At 34.5% G+C, this 19,956-nt stretch overlaps 1 protein-coding gene across 2 annotated transcripts; it reads right to left on the reverse strand.

Moving 5' to 3' along the window:
• Positions 1-2,108: 2,108 nt before the first annotated feature.
• LOC104607433 (Leucine-rich repeat transmembrane protein kinase protein) lies at positions 2,109-16,086 on the reverse strand. 2 transcript variants are annotated; one of them, XM_088904036.1, is made up of 13 exons: positions 15,864-16,086; positions 7,723-8,269; positions 7,114-7,589; positions 6,101-6,239; positions 5,945-6,016; positions 5,704-5,775; positions 5,537-5,617; positions 4,932-5,083; positions 4,462-4,727; positions 4,171-4,297; positions 3,000-3,062; positions 2,724-2,913; positions 2,109-2,635 (listed from the first exon to the last, which is right to left on the reverse strand). In XM_088904036.1, the coding sequence occupies exons 1-13, from the start codon at positions 15,940-15,942 to the stop codon at positions 2,206-2,208; spliced, it is 2,694 nt and encodes an 897-aa protein (XP_088760162.1). In that variant the 5' UTR covers positions 15,943-16,086; the 3' UTR covers positions 2,109-2,205. The 2 variants fall into 2 exon arrangements, with proteins under 2 accessions (XP_088760162.1, XP_088760163.1); XM_088904037.1 differs by lacking the exon at positions 2,109-2,635 and having other exon boundaries at positions 2,720-2,913.
• Positions 16,087-19,956: the final 3,870 nt, after the last annotated feature.

Here is a 19,956-nt window from a genome sequence, read left to right on the forward strand (position 1 = left end):
AATAATCTACCTCCTGCCTCTATTCTCTTTTCTTGGGGACTACATCATTTTACCTCCTGTTTAACTTCTTACACACAAACGAAACAAAACCAAATCAGAAAACAAAGTAAATCAGAATTTTTACACTATGCCCATTTGTGTTGCTATGATTCAATTGAAATTTGCATTTCAAATAGAGCACAAGGAGCTGCTATGTGATTGTATATAAGAATATTGCGCATTCTCTTTGCTAGTAGTACACGTCAAGTTTCTCCATAATTGGTTGATCCTTAGGTTGTGTTTGGTTACAATGCAAATAAATTTGCACTGATGCAAAATTATGACAGTGCAAATGATTTAAGTGTAAATTCTGACCTATTTTTTGTTTCAAATTTTAGCTTATTTTGTTTGATTTCATTACAAATAAAGTAAATTAAGACATGAAACAGATTAAAGTAAAACCCAAAACATAATTAAATGAGAATTTGCATTTTTTTTTTAATTTGCACTCTCATGTATTTGTACTAGTGCAAATAAATTTGCACTACAACCAAACACAGCCTTAGGCTCTATTTGTTTAATGTGCAAATTTCATTCAAAATAATGCAGATGTATGGGAATGTGAATTGGCTGTGTAAATTCTGATTTACCTTTACTCAAATTTGACCTTGTCTTGCTTGTTTGTGAGTAGAATAGGAAGTAAAACGATGTGATTCCACTTTAATTATATGAAAGGAGAGGGAGGTTATTTATTTAGGAGTATGATAGTATAAAAATGTGGTCCCCAATTTATATGAGATAGAGTTCAGGTAGCAAGGCTTGCATGAATTTGTCAAATGCAAAACTTGCACTACCGATAAGTGCAAATTTTGAATCAGGTAGGGGTGCAAGTAGTCACAAAGAAATAGATGCAAAGTAGAACCAAGTGCAAAATCTGTATCCGGTTCAAATTTTCAGTGTAAACAAGCATAGCCTCAAAATCTGTATCCGGTTCCAATTCCACGAGAATGCTCATGCTCTTTTAACTTGATGAAATGCTCAGTTTCCTGCGTTCAATACAAACTTTGATAATAATACCCTAAGGTTGTCCAGATCACTATTAGTTTGGTTCCTAAGATGGTTGGAGGAAGGCTTGGTTTCAAATTTTATCACATTTCATTACTATATCTATTTATACAAGGCAATTCGAGGCCAACTTTTTTAACAGATGCAGGGGGATATACATGAAATAACAGAATTTTAGTGACAGAAATATTGTGCATTACAAGGGTCTGGATGTAGTAGGCACCTTAGGTAAGCATAATGAGTGAGCACCTAATAGCTGTGCGACACCTGTCTTAGCTAATGAGTTTTCTTTTTTTTCTTTTTTTTTTTATTTTTAATTATTTTGACAAAAATAATAAGATAACAGATAATTCCTGTCTAATAGAGAAAAACAATTGAGTGAGAGATACATTAGCTAGGGCAGGTGTCACACAACTAGTAGGTGCTCACTCATTGTGCTTACCGAATGTGCCTATTAGATCTAGAATCCCGAGGAAGAGGAACTATCCAACCTAAAAGCTTAAACTGTTAGATGAGGTATTCAATCCCAAAATAGTTTTTGTTCTCTAATACTCTTTACACAAAAGGTCCATTGGGCTTAAAGGGTGGACAAGCACATATCCACCACATACCTTGTGCTAAAATTTAATTACTTATAATGGAGCAATGGAGATCAAACATTAGCCCACTTGGTCAAAGAGGCTTGATACCATCTCAAGGAATTCAACCTAAAAGCTTAATCTATTGGGAAAATCTATGATGTGGAAAAGATATAGTATGAAAAGAGTTTTGACCAATCAAAACCCACCCATGAATTTTGATAAATAACACTTGATTGGCTACCAAATTTATAATTCCAGTTGATTGGTCAGATGTTTTTCGGATATCATATTTTTCCATACCATAATCGAACACCTATTTAGGTGACATACCTTAATAATAGGTTTTTATTCTCTGACACACAATAATGGAGCACCTCTTCCTTTGAGAAGACATCCACTTAGGCATAATGGACAGATTAATTAACACGATGAGAAGAACAAGTCTGTACCTTAACATTTAATTATTAATCGTTCATGTAGATGTGCCACAACTATTAAATATATACTAAAATTTTGCAAATAAGTCTCTAAAACATTGGGTTCTTTTTGGTGATAAATTTCGATATGAAAACACCATGCACTACCTTGCTGAGGGACTCATTTCAATTTCAGGATCCATGGGAGTCACTTCAATTGCCATGCTTGAGTGGGTCTTTTGGTATTCACCCACTCTTGATGCGCCTTTATGTGCTGTTTCCATTGCCAAACACTCCTTTAGTTCCATTACCACATCACTCATTGTTGGTCTCTGTATGGCTGTAGCTGGTAAGCATGCCATTGCTACCTCAATGGCTTTCCAGACAGAATTAACGTTGAAATCTGCTTCTAACCTTTGGTCAGCAATGTTTCTTATTTCCCCTGTTGCAAGCATAGAACTCACCCATTGCACTATATGAATCCTTTCATCAGAGCTTTTTGTAATTGCAGGTCTGCCCGTGATCAGTTCTAAGAGAACAATCCCAAAACTATAAACATCACTCTTCTCATTCAACTTATTAGAAATGTAGTACCTGCATGGAAAAGACTCATTTTATTGTTTATGCCTTGAAATGTTGATGCATCTAGTGAGAAATTAAACCTCCATGTTTGAGGACTTACTCAGGGTCAAGGTAACCCGGTGTGCCAACAACTGTTGTTGATATATGAGTTTGGCCTTCATTGGGAAAATCCTTGGACAACCCAAAGTCTGCTAATTTAGCTTGGAATGTTTCATTCAATAAGATGTTCGATGTCTTCACATCTCTGTGGATTATGGGTGGTTTACACCCATTGTGCAGATATTCCAACCCTGTCAATTATGTTTGATAGTAAGTTTATTTAAGCACAAAAGAAAGACAGCAATGGAAAATTCAAGTTTTGCATATCCTCACTGACCTTGTGCTGCATCCACTGCTACTCGAAGTCTCTTTTCCCAACTTAATTCATCCAGATTTTTATCTTAAGTAAAACATTATAAAAACATGAGTTAAATGCTTTTGGTTGATACCAGAACCATTGGTTTTAAAATGAAGAGGTTGTGTTTGATCCCTCACTATATCTATTTCATTATAAATGAAAATACAAAGACCATAAAATTTTAATACTACCATCATAAAGTTGCTAAGGCTATGCTTGTTTGCAATGCAAACCTGAACCATGTACAAATTTTTCACCCATTTCAGTTTTGCTTCTGTTTACTTGTTAATTGTAACTATGATTTGCACTTCCATCTGATACAAAATTTGTACTTTTTGTTCATTTGCACTTACTGGCGATGCATACTTTACATCTCAAAAATATCTGTAAAAGTTGCACCACCATCCTTCCACCTCAAATCTCTCTAAAATGGGGCCCACATTATCTTTCTTCCTACCTCACTCCCAAACAAATAAGCCTCTTCCTATCTCTATTCTCTTTTATATAAAGTAGAGATAACTTCATTTTACTTATCACAAACAAATAAGACAAAATCAAACTTAAAGCAAAAATAAACCAGAAATTGCACTCAACCTATTTGCTCTCCCATGCATGTATGTAAATAAAATTCGCACTGCAACCAAACGTGTGCAAATGGACTAGTGTAAATTCTGGTTTTACATTTGCTTCAGACTTGACCTTGTTTTCTTTGTATGTAAGAGGTAAAATGGGAAGTGAAATAATGTGGTTCCCATTTATATGAAAGAGAAATGAGTTGGAAGGTTATTTATTTGGGGGAGTAAGTAGGAAACAAATTGATGTGATCCCCACTTTATATGAAAGAGAATTAAGGTAGGAGGAAGTGTTGCAAATTTTGCATAAAATTTTCAAACACAAAATTTGCACTGCTAATGGATGCAAATGAGACAAAAGGTGCAAAGTTTGCATCAGGTAAGAGTACAGATCATGGTCACAAACAAACAGATGCAATATTGAGCCAGGTGCAAAATTTGTATCTGGTTCACATTTGCATTGCAAACAAATACAGCCTAAAGGAATTGGATACAGGAATAGTTGGAAAATTGTGTATTCACAAAGCAGTTTGATATATAAGAAATGCCTGAAACAGAATCAGATAGATAGTAGATACCAGAGAGATGCCCTTGTAAGTTTCCGTTTGCCATGTATTCATAAATTATGGCCTTGTTTGCTCCCTCATCACAGTACCCAATGAAAGAGACCAAGTTCTTATGATGGACTCGCAACAAGAGTTGAGCCTGCAATTTGAATCCAGTCATAGCAACACAACAATTGGTAGTCTGTCACAGGGGAACTGTAATTTAATTTAGCTGAATTCCTATATGGAATGAACATTTCTTTGATTCAATCCTTTCATTGCATTTTTTTTCTGTAGAACCCCAATTTGATTATAATGATTTACCTCAGCCCTGAACTCTTTATACCCTTGAATTGATGATGGTGAGAGCACTTTGACAGCAACTTGAATACCATCATTCAAGAAACCATGGTAAACGGTGCCAAATCCTCCCTTACCAATGGCTGTTTCGAAGTTGTTGGTAGTACTAACAATCTCAGAGAATGTAAACTGTTTATTCTTTGGCGTTTCCACTACCCCATTATATGCGAACTGTTGATTGCTTGACTCCAATGACCCATCAGATTTATTGACTTCAACCAAGAGCTTTACTGCTAGAACAACATCACAGAAATAAAGGGATTATATGTGAGCATAATCATCAAGAAGTTTTCTGATACCTTTGGTACACCCTTAAATAAAAAATAAAATACAATAAAAGCTCTAAATTCATCTTGCTATGGAAGTATATATGGAATGTACAGTGCAAATGAGATGTTGAAAGCTAATAGAAAATCCAAGATTCCAAGACATACCTCTTTGCTTTTTCCTTTTTAAGCTCCATAATACAAGCAGTGCAAGCAATATGACCAATATTGAAGTAACTGATGCGACTACTGGCACAACAATATTTTTCTTCTTGGGTCTGCATGAATCTGACATGCAAAGATCTGGATTGTCCTCCAAACTAGCATTAAAATGGTAGAAGTATGTTAGGAACCATCAGGGGTCTGAAAATTAATAAGCAATAATCTAGTGACATCTAAACTGTGTTACAAAAGGTTGAAATCACTGAAGTACTGGGGGTTTATACTTTTTCATAGATCATATGCCTGTCAGCCTGTGAAATATTACTCTTAATTGGCTTGGAATCTTAATGCTGAATATAAAACTCAAATATTTGTAGAATCCTTGAGAAGAGAATGGAATACAATTGGTGAAAAACATATAATGACATTGAAAATTGATACTTTTTGTTGTCTGGTTATAGTATTAGGAACCCTTACTTCATATACACGAACTTTTGAGGTGACCCATTCAAAAGCTTCTGCTCTACTAATATATTATTTGAAACAGATACATAGTGTGAAACGTAAAGTATTCACCACAAATGATCCAGGGCCTGGATCATTGAACAGACCTTAATGACAGTGATCCATTCTTTGATCTCTCCATCAGAGCAGTTGGGACTGATCCTGTGAATCTGTTGCCTGTTAAATTCCTGTCACAAAATGTGTCAGATTTTCTTTGTTTTTCTTCCTTTAACTTAATTTCTCCCCGTTCTACAATCAAAGCTCAATAACTTACAGTAACTCCAAAGATGGCATTTGTGACAGAAAATCAGGGATTGATCCTGTTAAGCTATTGTTTGATAAATCCCTGAAACAAAAAATTGATCCATCAAGTTATATTAAATAAAAATGTTAGATGAGTTGAGAGAATTCCCACCCAATCAAGTCTATAATGAGTAGTGTACTTCTTTGCTTGTAAAATGACCCCTAGGGTGTAAGTTTTTTTTAATCTGTTTATGAAATTCATGCATACATACAGGTGCTGTATTGCTGTGAGGTTGGCAAAAAAAGAAGCTATTTCCCCAGTCAATCCACTTGAGGACAGGTCCCTGCGTGTAAGATGAACAACTCTCAATAAAAACAGTCAGATTACTGTCAATGAAATTTACCTTGTAATTTCTATACACACTCACAATAATCTGATACTCGGGGAGTTATAACCATCATAACTGCACTTTAAACCATCCCAAGTATAATTCTGTGGAATGCATGGATCTCCTTGCCAGTTTTTCTTCACTCCATATGTTACTTTGATATTCATGACAGCATCAACTAAATTTCCATCAAATTTAAAAGAAAGTCAAACTAGAATTTATACTGTCAATATTAAACAAATAAGGGATGAAAGTCTACCCTAAATTAAATAAAAGAATGAATATGGGACACTGAATTGCACCACTAATTCTTGTATCATATCCTGCTGTAATACCCATAATTGGTACAGAGTCCTATTGCTCCATTTTCAATGTGGCCAGTTCCAAAGAATTGAGGCAGCAGTAGTTGGAGCCTATCTTGAAAGTATCACTAATTGAATGTCCTATCTCAAACACTCTCTCTCTGTGTGTGTGTGTGTGTATATATATATATCTTATTTCTTATAAAAGAAATAACCAATGAATAAAAATAACTAGATTTATGATGGTAATTGTTGGAGAACAAAAACCTATTCAGGCTCAGTTTGGAAGGAGTACAAATACAATTATGTAGAGTGCAAAATCTTGTATTTTGTATTATTTTACTTGTATTTGCACTGTACAAATTTGCATTTGTACTCCTTCTAAACTGAGCCTCAGGAACCTCACCAAAAAACTCAAGATTTTAGGTTGAACATGCAGTTACTAGAGATGGTATCAGAGCTTGTTTAACCAAGTAATCTAGTGTTCAATCCTCATCACCACCATTATAATTAATTAAATTTCAGCACAAGGTATGGGTCATGTCCACGCTTCAAGCCTCATAGGCTTTCACGTGAGTGGTTAACCTTTTAGGTTAGGTCCCTGAATAGGTTTTTATTCCTTAACAGCAAGCCAATATATTTGTTTTAAAGGGATAGACAAATTTTGGGTTAAAGATGGTCCAGAGTATTTGGTAATTAAGGAGCAGTAACACTAGTGTTAGAAAGAAATTTAGACAAAAATGGACATACAATCTTCATTGTTTGTTGGTGAGTGCAAAAGCTCCTTGACCAAATAAATCTCGAAGGCATTGAACATGGGTGGAAGGGTGGATTTTCCTGTCTTATTCATAGCAACTCGAACCTCCTGTCCCCTTACTGGCGCTTTTGAGAAGATTGTATTTGACGATAGGTAAGTAGGAACTTCAGGCTCATACCAGAGTTCACCATTCAGGAAAATGCTGAAATTTCTCAACTGATTGCCCTGGAGCCTTTCAACTTCTGCAAAGTGTATGTACATATAAAACTGTGAATTAGGATCCTCCAGGGGCAAACGGAATTCCAAGAAGCCACCACCATTCTTTGGTCTGACTGCAGTGCTAATGACTTTTGATGGTAGTTTGTAGTGGTTGGAACTCTGGGCATCAATGGTAAACGAAGTTTGAAATGACTCCAAATAAGGCAGGCTAAAGGGTGTCCAGATTCGATCGTAGATGTCATTTGGGTCCCTGGTGACATGTTTAATTAATTGAACATGTAACCTCTCATGATTAGCTAATGGTGAACAAGAAAATCAAAATAACAGGAATATGTAACTGAAGAGAACAACTGTTGGCTGCAATCAGAAACAAATTTACTTGCCTGATTTTCTGACTGGTTGTTGCTCCAGCATCATACCGACCGTAGAGCACCAAGGATCCAGATGTAGGTTTATAAGCGGTATTATTCACAGGCCTTAGCTCCAGAGCTGAGATGAAAGGTGTTCCGAGATTGGTGTTAAAGAGGCAGACTTGAATGTAGTCACTGAGGGGAACATGCAGTATCTCCTTCACTTGGACATGGGATGCATTATCCAACTTCACTGTCTCCCAGAGGTTGACCCCAAGATAGAGATCGAATTCTGGTACCTGGTTTTTTGAATCATAATTGCCATACATGAAAGAAGCTCTGATCAAATAATTATAAGCCCTGCCTTGCTCTGGTCTGAAGGTGTAACAGTTCTTGCTTCCTTGTGGAAAGCTTCTCACATTTGAGAACTGTTGTTCAAGGGAGCTGGACATGTAAATGGAAGAGATTTTCATGTTTAATCCGGTTTCCGTGAACTTTGAATCAGAAGAGTAAAATATGCCCGTATTGTCATCAGTGTAACTGGAATTCTCTGGTATCCCACAATCGATGCTTATCCAGCCTTGTTTTCAGAAACAAATAATCCAAACAGAAACGAGTAGAGTCAGTAGACTTTAGAGTAGGCTATTCAATTGAGCGAACATAATCTTTTTAAACAAGAACAGAACACTAGATTGTTAATATCAGCATTAGTGGCTGATCATATTAACATCAACTCTAGAAGCTGGGACTTAAGTCTCTTGACTCTCATTTTTTAGCCTCTCATCAAAATCAATCTAGCACAAAATTTGACTGATGAAACACTTATTTAGGACCCTGACAGTTTTCTGTTCAATCAGCCTACTATGTTGCTTTAAATCAAATTGTAAAGCCTAGGAATCAGCCATTGATGAGTATCACAGTATAGCATGTCAAAATAGAACCAAAAGCTGCGTGGAGATGCTGTAACAATTAGACCTGTTGATGGGCTAGGTAGCCGAACGGGTCAGCCCGGCCCACCCAATAATTTTTGGGCTTAGACAAAATTTTAGGCCTGCGGGTTCAGACTTGAGCTTTTTCAAATAAGCCCGGTTCTGGCGTGATACTATTACATATAATAGAAATATACATTATTTATCTATAATAAATATATATAATATGTTTATTTATTAAATTATTATCAAATATTAATTTACTATTTAGATAATATGAATTAATGTATTAATTTATCAAATTACTACTAAATTAATATAATATTAGTTTATTAAATTACACAAAAAATAGGATATTTTATGTGCAAATCAAGCTTTGGGCCTGAACATTTTCTATTAATAAAGAGGCAAAGCCCAGCCTAAACCCACCCCGACTCGGCCCATGAACAGGTCTAGTAACAATACGTTTAGTGTTAATTACTAGCAATTTGCATCTTAGAGGGATCTTATAGGAATGGTAAATGGTGTGTTTCAAAGAATGAAAGAAAGGGGTGCAATTCGGATTGGCCTGAGTTAACATTTTAGGCCTTTTTCAACGGTACTTCATGCTTTGTACTTTCAATAGAACTAAAGTATAAAGTACATAGTATACTTTTAGTTAATTTTTACTTAAAAAAACCGTTTGAATGTAAATTTTTCAAAAAACATGTTTTTCAAAATGACAGTAAATGATGGCATTTGAATTCAACAAAATGTTTTTATATGTACACATGCCACGTGGCATCATATATAAATGCCACATAGCATTTGAATATAAATCAATAATATATGGGTGCCACATAACTCGAGACCATTCAAAATTTGATAAAATCCCAACTTGAGCTAGGGGTGATCATTTTAGCCCAACTCGGCCTGTGCAAGCCCAGCCTAGAAATTTCCGGGCTTGGGCCTAGGTTTTGTGTTTAGGCCCAGCCTAGGTTTTGTGTTTAGGCCCAGCCTCGGCCCAGGCCCACATCAGGCCCACAAATTTTAGGGCTAGGCTTGGTCTTAATACTTCAAGCCCGGCCCGGCCCGGGTCGGCCCACATATATTTAAACTTACACATTTTGTGTATAATTACATATATATACATGCTATTTTACATTATATTATATATTTTATATATAAATATTATAATATGACATGTATAATTTATATTATATGTAATATTTTATATTATATAATGTATAAATAAGTTTATATGCATGCTATGCCATTTAATATGAAATGATATATAATGTTTTATATATGAAAGACATTGTTCCAGAATTAGACCCGACTCAGCCCAAGCCCATATAAACCTGAGCTAGGACTTATGTTTAAAGCCCGGAACTTTGGGCTGAACTGGACCCGGACCTAAACTATAGCCCTTATCATAAATGCAAAGTCCGGCCTAGCCCATAATCATCCCTAACTTGAATCCTCCCAAGTTGCACTTTTAAGAAAGAAACTATCTTGCATGCAATGCTAACTTGCAACAAGGTCAACCTGCAATAAAGTTGGAGGCATTTGGTTTGCTAGTAGATGAGGCCTAAGTCAGATATGATGGACAGCAACATGCATTTGTTTATTTATTTGTTTGAAAAGAGTACAATACAAACATATACAATGTTTAGAAATATCATATACAAGATCTTGCACTAAATATATTTGTATTTGCACTCTTTTCAAATCGAGACTTAAGTTATAATGGTGACTTTAATATTATATTTGTTAAACTTGGTTTTAAAGTTCACCGCAGCAGTGTACACTAGTACATGTATCATATATCATACATTATATAAATATACATGATTATTGGTTAACACTAGTGCATGCTTATTGCACACTAGTACAACCATTCTGCTTCAGGTAGTTGTGGTTTTGAGTATTGGAGGAGTTCGCGAATGGGGTCCCTCTTTGGTTACTTAAGGTTTGGATGATGATTTAGGTAGTAGATAGGGGTGATCATTTCAGCTCGGCCTGAAAATTCTGGGCTTGGGCCTGGGTTTTGTGTTCAGGCCCAGCTAAAGCTTGGGCCCACATTAGGCCTGCAAATTTTAGGGCCGGGTTTGGACTTAATATTTCAAGTTTGGCCCGGGCCTGAGCCTACATCAGGGCCGTAAATTTTTGTGTTTTGAATCATAGAGAACCATAAGCACCATTCTTTTCATGGTTTATTTATTTTTAAACTCGGGGGGTGTTCATGTTTTGGATTTTGTAAAGGGAAAAAGTTGGTAAATGGGATTTTGATTCTTATTGACCAAGAAACCCACGTTCTTTTTTCATATTTATGTAAGCACCATGGAAAGTTTATTTTCTAGGGTATCACTTACCCCGATAAATAATACCCATCTCATAGGTGGATAAATAACTTTCCCACATGGGGGGAAGTTGCCAATAAGATTCAAAGTATCGATACCGGTGTATCGACTTGTATCGGTGTTTTTTTTTTTTAATCTGGTTCAAAGGGGTCGGTTTAAGGCCTGGCTACCCTTTGAACCATGGTCTGACTCAAAACATCCCCTATAGGGGCATATCAAAAAGGCCACGATACGATACGTATCAGCCGATACATAACGATATTTTGAACTTTAGTTGCCAATACTTGAATGGGATAAAAATGCCCCTTTAATAATAGATTTTTATAGCTAAAATGATCATTGCTTTATTTACTTAGGAAACAAAAGAAAATAGGTAAATGCACTTACCCAAATAAGTGACTTACCAAAAAGCGAACAGGGCCTCAATACATTTCAGCATATATGGGGTTTGAATCCCGCTTCTTAGGGGAGGGGGTTATAAGTGTGGTGTTACACTACTCAAATAGCCCCAATGTGGGGATTTGCCGTATCATTTATCTATCACTATTCAACTTTGACTGTACAGTCATTTATTTATAGGGTTTTAAATGTTCGTTTGCTATCAATAATATATTTAAATTAAAATATAATTAATGTGCAAGGTGCCAACCTTGCCGAGATGCGCATTTGAGTCCAGAAAAAAAAAAATACCAACCACAGCTGGTTGGTAAGGTTTTCCGTTGATCACTTGACTGTAATAGAGACTTGGGATCGAATCCTGCTTTGTGTTGGGGGGGGGGGGGTTATGGATTTGGGGATAGTAAGGCTGTTCATAGGTCGGGCTGGGTCGGTTTATTGGCATTTTTCTAATCGATCCGACCTGATCGGTTTGGATTGGTTTTGTGAATGATTCTTTCGGTATAAACGGTAAATGATTCAAGTCTAAGAAGCGAAGGCTGGATGCCTAGAAATTAAAAATGATTTGATGGATTAAAGCTGAAATTTTATATATAATATGCATATTTCCGAAATAAAGCTGAAATATATATATATAATATCTAAAATATATTATATATATATCTAAGTCAGTTTGGGTTGGTTCGGTTTCGGTTTTCACACATAAAAACTGAAACCAAACCGAACCGAACCATCGGTTTATGTTTTATTTTAACCCGGAACCGATCAGTGCTGAAGAAAAACTGGCCAACTCGGGTCGGTCAGTTTGGGTCTTTTATGAACAGCCCCTAGGGGATTGCTACTCTCTCTTGGGTAGCCCCTTGAATAAAAAATGTTAAAATATAATATAATATAATATGGTGTAAAGAGTATGTCCCAAGATGCATAGAATGAGTTGACCTCGTCTTCTTTCTAAACCATGTTCTTCTGTTCCAAAAGCAATTTTCCATAGTGTTTAGAACTTTGATAATGATTCTAGAATTAGCAACAAAATGAAAATATTTTTTCAAAATCCTATGTATTTGTAAACCAATGAAACACAAATACAACCACCAAAAGAACACCCTCTTAATGAATTGTTTTTCTATCAATAAAAGGAAAATCTATGATGTGAGAAAGACATGATATAGGAAGAGTTCTGACCAATCAAAACTCACCCATGAATTTTAATAAATAACACCTGATTGACTATCAAGTTTGTGATTCTATTTGACTGGTCAGAAGTTTTTCAGATATCATATCTTTTCTATATCATAGGCAAACCCACAAAAAAAAAAACACCAAATTATAGTGAAATATATCCAAACACGATATGCAACTTTTGTGGAATCCATGGCATACCAATGATTAGCTGAATCTGATATCTGTTTTACTGACTGTGGGATTAATGCCAGAGAGTGAGTAATTGGGACCATATACACTTTAGCAAAATGATTAATCTCACAACTAGTAAAATTGTAAAACAGCTACCAAATTCAGCTAATCTGCTTTCGATTTTGTGTTATAGTGTGTCTCTGCAGAGGGTGAAGAGAAAATTGTCCTAGAGTTGTATGATGTTGTTGACTAGCATTTCTTGGCGGGGTCAACAATCTGGGCTCAAATACTTTAAGAGTATTTACATATATATATATATATATAATTATGTTCTAACTGCTATATTATATTATATACAATATAACATATTTTATATAGATTTAATGTTGTACATTATAAACATTTACTATTTTGCATTTAAAACATAGGCCTGGAATCTTGTCATCCAGCCCATGATTATTCCTAAATTCAACTCAATCCAACCTGACCTTTCTCTTGACCCAACTTGAAATCAGGGATTCAGGAATCAACAAATTGGGTTGAATCAAAGTTAATCTCAGTTTAATGTTCTACATTATAAACATTTACTATTTTGCATTTAAAAGATAGGCCTGGAATCTTGTCATCCAGCCCATGATTATTCCTAAATTCAACCTAATCCAATCCGACCTTTCTCTTAACCCAACTTGAAATCAGGGATTCAGGAATCAACAAAATGGGTTGAATCAAAGTTAATCTCAGTCTTAGGGTGACCATAGGTCGTTTAGACTCAAGGTATTTTGGGATTTATTTTAAGACAAGTCTGATTCTATTAAAGTCAACCAAGGCTGGTTCCACTAAGTCAACTTGGCTGGTTCGGATCCCCATACCTTAGAACCAGTCTGAATGGAGTCAGTTCCAGGAATTTGTATTCTTGAAACCAAACCTGCCTGATAACACATTTGGTAAGATCAATTTGAGGTTGATTCCATTCAATTCTTGGTAGAACCTACCCACTTGCATGAGAAAGAATGGACCTGAAAATCTTTAATCAATATCACAAGTAATACTTGCATGTTCTTTCTCCATGTCTAATAATGGGTTGCATCAACTTCCTAGATGGTTTTTTCCATGTTAAAAACCTATTCTAATTGCTTATTGAAAAAAAAAAAAAAACTCTACAAGGAATCTAGATCACACAATTGGTGTACATCCACACGATACTTATATGTTATTATTATTATTCATGGAAGATATTCTCAATGCACGGTGGGATATGATTGTGAGAGTACTTAGAAGCAAATCCCAATTCATGAAATTGTACATGCAAGTTCTAATTCTAAACACCTTTTCACGCGCACATGGGGCTCACACATGGAGCCCACACCATATGCATTAGGGGTGGTCACGGTTCAGTTAACCGAAATTGAACCGTGGGGATTTTTCTTGGATTGAATTGGTATTATCGGTTTTTAGAAAACTGGTAACGGAAACCAGTCAGTTAACCAGTTGACCAATTCGGTTAATCATCGGTTTGGTTCATTGATTTTTTGGTTTTTTTATTTTTATAATATATATTATAAAAATATATAAATATATAGTAAAAAATTATAAATATATATATAAAATATTATATTTTAATTAATAAATAATATATCATATATTATAAATATATATATTTATTAATAATGCATATTTATTAATTTATAGTATATAAAAATATATATATATAATGTATAAAAATATACATATATTGGTCAGTTCGATTAACTGCTGATTTTCTATATTGGTTAATCAAAACCGAACTGATACCTTTAATTTTTTAAAAACACCAAACCAATCAATTCGATTAACCAATTTTTCAATTCGATTTCTATCAGTTTGATTTTTTCGATTTGTTTACTCATCCCTAAGTGGAACTGGAATCCGCATCTTCGCTACCCAATTAACTTATCAACTGAGCCACCACTCGGTTATGCGAATAAACATTTGGTTGCTCTTTTGCCAAATTTACAATTTTAAGAAGATATTTGTTTGTTTGTCCTGCACATTTCATTTGTATGGGTGTAAATGTATGGGATTAAGCAGTGTTAGTTCTGATATTTACTTTGCTTTAAATTTAATTTGATTTTGAATAATAAGATATGAAAAAAAAAGTAATCCCCATCTTATAACGGAGGTAGAAGAATTATTTATTTGAGAAAACATCTGTTGTGGTAGTGGTCATATATGACCCCAATGAAATTAGGAACACATTAAGGCTATGTTTGGTTTGAAAAAAAAAGATAGAGAAAAGAAAGAAAAGGTAGGAAAACCTATAGAAGGTTTGTAAAGACTTCCTTATCTTTTCTTTCCTTTCCCTACCTTTTCCTTCAAATTAAACACAGCTTAAAGTATTCAAAATAGAGGTGCAAATTTGAATCGGCCCGGCCTGAAAAGCCGGAGATCAAGGCAGCATCAAATGTTAACTAGGGCCAACCTGAGTTGCCCCTACTTTGGAAAAAAAAAAGGCATTTGATATGATGCCTTAAATTTATTTATTACAAATGCTAGCATGGGTTACAAGTAATGATTAAAAATTACAATATTGAATATCCTCAAGTAGGTATCCGTGTATATTGATATGATCAATACTTATCTATTTTTGTTTTTTATTTTTTTACTTTTATAGATATTAAAGGGTTCCACTCCCACTTTTAAAGTTGTAATTTTTTATAAGATTTTTGTATCAAATGCATCCAAATGTATCTGATTACACCATACGCATCACATTTCTCTAAATTCTAGTGCAAATTATGATTACAAACAAAAATATACAAAACTGAACCAGGTACAGAGCTTGTATTCGGTTCAGATTTGTACTGCAAAACAAACGGAGCCTAAACAGTGATTAATGTATTTGATGAAATTTTATATTGAAGAAGTGCTCGAAGGGTGGGTGGTTTTCCTCTTGAGGTTCAAGATCTCATGCAACAAGGCTACCTGTAATCATATTGAAACATGGTTTCTTCTTTTTTGTAATTCAGTTCTTTTATGCTAATTTTTCTTTTTCAACTTACTTTCTATGATGAAATTGCACCTGTATTACATGCATGTAATTAATTCTCCATAAGACAATATCCATCGAACTCTGTTTTTGGATAAATTGTAGAGAGAAAAATGAAAATGTGCTTACCAGATTGCAGTTGACCATTAACGAGGACCTTAGCTGCCCAATAACCCACCAGCAAGATGAAGTTCAACCACATCTCCATTGCTTTCTCTCTTCAATCAGTATTCAGTATAGAGTCTTTGGGGGGGTTTCTGCGTTTATTGAGTCGCTTCGGAGAAATTATTTGAGATAATTTCACCAGAAAGTTGATTTTGCACCTTCAGTAAACCTATTTCAGACTTTTTGAGCTATTATCAAACACAACTACAACTTCACGGCATTCCCGATTTTTCAGCTCATGTAACCAAAAGCTGCTACATGGAAACCCTCCCAATTGGATCGATAATTCTGATCCTATTTGCTCTTTATTTCTGTTGCCTTATATATAGAATGAATTAGAGTTAGCGGTCTATCTAGTCCAAGTATCTATCCCCTCTTCCACGCCATTGATTCAGCCTACGTATCTCTCAGCCTCTATATGGAAAAGGAAAGCTTCACCTCTATGCAAAGAACATGGATTCCAACCCTTGTCGAGGTCTTGCTCCGCTACTGAAAGAATAGGTCTTGGTCTTTTTCTTTTTTATCATTTTCTTTCTTTTATTTATATTCATAGTCCCATGTTTGACTAGGTCAGAAATTATTAATAATATATTCATTTAAGAAAACATTTTTCTTTTCTTTTTTTTTTATCATAGAATCAGTACTATTTCCAATCCGTAAATAAGGTTTAATATATTGCAACATATCGGTTCTACAACAAATAAATAAATAAATCCAACATACACTGTTAAAATACTTCTATTCAAATCCCCTTCCAAAATATTGTATGGAAATTATATCGATCCTAATTGATGCGCCTAGACCATGCCAATTCTAATTAATATATTATTTCTTCAAAGTCATCTTAGAGGGAAATGCTATGGAAATTGTATAGCGCTCTGTTGGGAAAAATCACTTATTTCTTTTTATTTATGATTAAGTCATTTTACTACAAGTCAAAATAAAAATAAAACAAGTCTATTGACCTAAAAAATATCAAATGGGCAAAATAAATTGAGAGCGTCCTTGACCGGGGGGGACTTTGGCCCCCCACCAAGAAAACTGCGCCATGATAAGGCTAGGAATCATTAAATTTTCAATGGCAGCTCTCTATTCTTTGTTATTTTTCTAACTTTCATATCAATTGAGATTTTGTACTCTACTTTGTATATAAAACTAACGGGATCCGTGCGATATACGGAATTTGTTAAGTTAAAAGACAAACAATTGAAGTATATAAAAGTATACATAGGGATGTCAACGGGTCAGGTTTGGCACGGGTTTGTCTAAATCCTAACCTGACCCTCCAGCACTCCAAACCGAACTTGATTCAACCCAGCTTAAAAAATACATGGACCTGAACCCGACCCAACCTTATAGGGTTTAACCCAGTTCCGACCTGACTTGACCCATATAGTTTTAATTGTATATTTTAACATATTTTGAAGACCTAAAATACATTGATTTAAATATGGAAATTGTTTTATAGATTCTAAGGTGTTATTTTTTCCATTTAAAAAAAAAAGAAAATCAAAATCAACATATAAATAAATTATATTAAGCCTATAAAGTTAGAAGTAAAAAAATTTGCAAGAATACTTAGTATATATGCAAGGTATCATGACCTGGCGGGGCGGGTCAGCCAAAACCCGAACCCGACTTGGGTCAAAGAATCAAAACTCTAACTTGACCCTAAGCCAAATATACTTGACCTTAACCTTACCCTATAGAGTCGGGTCAAGCTGGGTTTACCATTTAACCCAACCCATTGACATCCCTATATACAATTGTTTTATATAATAATTAATAATCATTTATATTTTATATACTACTTTTAATAATTTTTTTACAATACAAAAGTAACAATAATTAAGTTTAGATAGGGTTGTTTATCAAACTTTGGGATGACAATTTTCTCCATTTCCCTGATCCTTGTGGGGATCTGCCCCAAATGGGGCGGGGATGGGAATGATTCCCCAGCCCCCCACAGGTACAGAGATGGGAAAATTTTCATCCCCATTGGTGGGGACGGGGAGAGCACTCCTTGCCCCACGTGGACCTCGATTTCCACCCAATGGGATCCCCACTAATATATATGCATAGTTTATATATGTATATATGTACACATACGTCTATATGTTAATATTTTTAAAAATATGTATATATGTACAAAAACATAATGGTTGACATTATAATGAACCATAGGGAGTGGGGATCCCCGTGGAAATAGGGATGGGGATAACTTTGTCCATGTTGGCGGGGATGGGGATGGGGACACGGATGGGGATTTTTGCGGAACGGGGATGGGGAGAGACTCCTCATCCCCGCCCCACCTTGTTGCCATTTTGAATCAAACTAATGAAACTGACCAACCCGATTTCTAATATTTCTAGCCGGCTTTGGTTCAACAATTTCCTAACCCGACTGGGTTGGATCAATTTTACTTTGGTCATTTGTAAACTGATTAAAATTGAATGACATGACCATATATTAATATTTTATATTTTAAATATATTTTTTTATACCGGAAAATGGAAATTTTCCAATATTTCTTAGGCTAAAATAATTTATATCATAAATTTAATTTTTAATAATGTCATTGTATTTTTTTAATTTAAACTTAATTTTGAAATTCAAAATTTTAAGTTTAAATCTTTTGAACTGACCGACCAAACCGAAAATTGACCCAAACCGATATAACTTGAGTGACCAACCCCCCAACCTGACCAGGTCGATTTGGTTGGCCAAATAACCTACAACTAAAACAAACTAACTCGTAAACAATAGTTTAATCTCCAATAATTATTAAAAATGTATAACAAAAATACACAATAAATTAAATCTAAAAAGCTAAATAACAATAGTTTAAACTCCAATAATTATAAAGATTTTTCTATTAATAAACAAAAAAAAATTGATTTAATAATTATTGAAAATATATTTATCACAAAAAACAATAAATAATTACCAAAATACAATAAATATCAATTTTAGTATAGATAAATATATAATAAATAAAGATTACATTTTTAAAATTATTATTATTAAACAATAATTTTTTTGAATATTATTTTCAAGAAATATTAATTGGTATAATTGAAATTAGTTATTTACAATATTATTTATTTATTGAAATAATATCATTATTTAAATTTTAAAATATTAATTATTTGTTGAATTTAATAATCCATAAAATTATAGTACTATTAATACATAATTTTGTTATTTTAACTATTTAAAATCTAGTTATGTAAAATATTTCATTATTTAAAATATTTAGTTATTTAACTAAATATTTAAAATATTAATCTATTTATTATAACAAAAAGTTATTCAATAACTATTTAAAATATTAATTTTAATATTTTGTTATTTAAGATATTTAGTTATTGAAATATTTAAATAATATTTCATTTTTAATGTTAGATTTTATTATTTGAATAACATTTAGATTGAACAATCTAGAAAATCATATTTTATATTGTTTATACATAGTTTAGTGATGAATTTTGTAAAAATATATAATTATTAATAATATGAATAATATTAAATCAATTATAATTATTTTTTGTCTTGTTAATAAATATTTTAAAGTTATTGATGGAGGGTGATTTGGCCCGACCTCGTAGCACGGGTACACATGGGTGTGATCTTGCTCAAGCGATGACTCAGCGTGACAGCACAACAAGCACAACCGCAACTCAGTGGGAAGGGCTCACCGAGCTGAGTCTGGCAACTCTGCGGGTTAGGCTACTCGCCGAGAGCCGCCTGGCTTGTGCCTCCTTCCCAAGGCTGAGGCACTCCGAGCTACCTCCAAGCTCGGGGCCCCCTGACCTTTTTTAATGCCTAAGCTCCTCCCAGTGGATTTTAGGCCACTCTCAAGCAGGAACACCACGATCCGCCTCTAGATACCCCCGAGGTAGAGACACCTCGGGCCAGATAGCTCAGTGTAGTTTGCCACAGGCAGCTCGCCACTTGCAAGGTAGCTCGGTACAGGGTGGCTTGTAGAAGAGCAGTTCGGCACATCACCAGAAGGCTTCCTACCTGATCACTGTACCCGACAAACCTGGAGACTGCA

Source organism: Nelumbo nucifera, chromosome 4, assembly GCF_055504915.1.
Source record: "Nelumbo nucifera cultivar China Antique chromosome 4, China Antique-T2T, whole genome shotgun sequence".
NCBI classification, from domain to species: domain Eukaryota; kingdom Viridiplantae; phylum Streptophyta; class Magnoliopsida; order Proteales; family Nelumbonaceae; genus Nelumbo; species Nelumbo nucifera.

Coding starts and splice junctions, on each gene's coding strand:
- LOC104607433 (XM_088904036.1), bottom strand. CDS start 15,942: ATGGAGATGTGGTTGAACTTCATCTTGCTGGTGGGTTATTGGGCAGCT. Junction 6,017..6,100: donor TCCCCGAGTATCAGATTATT/GTGAGTGTGTAT, acceptor TCTTACACGCAG/GGACCTGTCCTCAAGTGGAT. Junction 5,084..5,536: donor AATGGATCACTGTCATTAAG/GTCTGTTCAATG, acceptor TTTTAATGCTAG/TTTGGAGGACAATCCAGATC.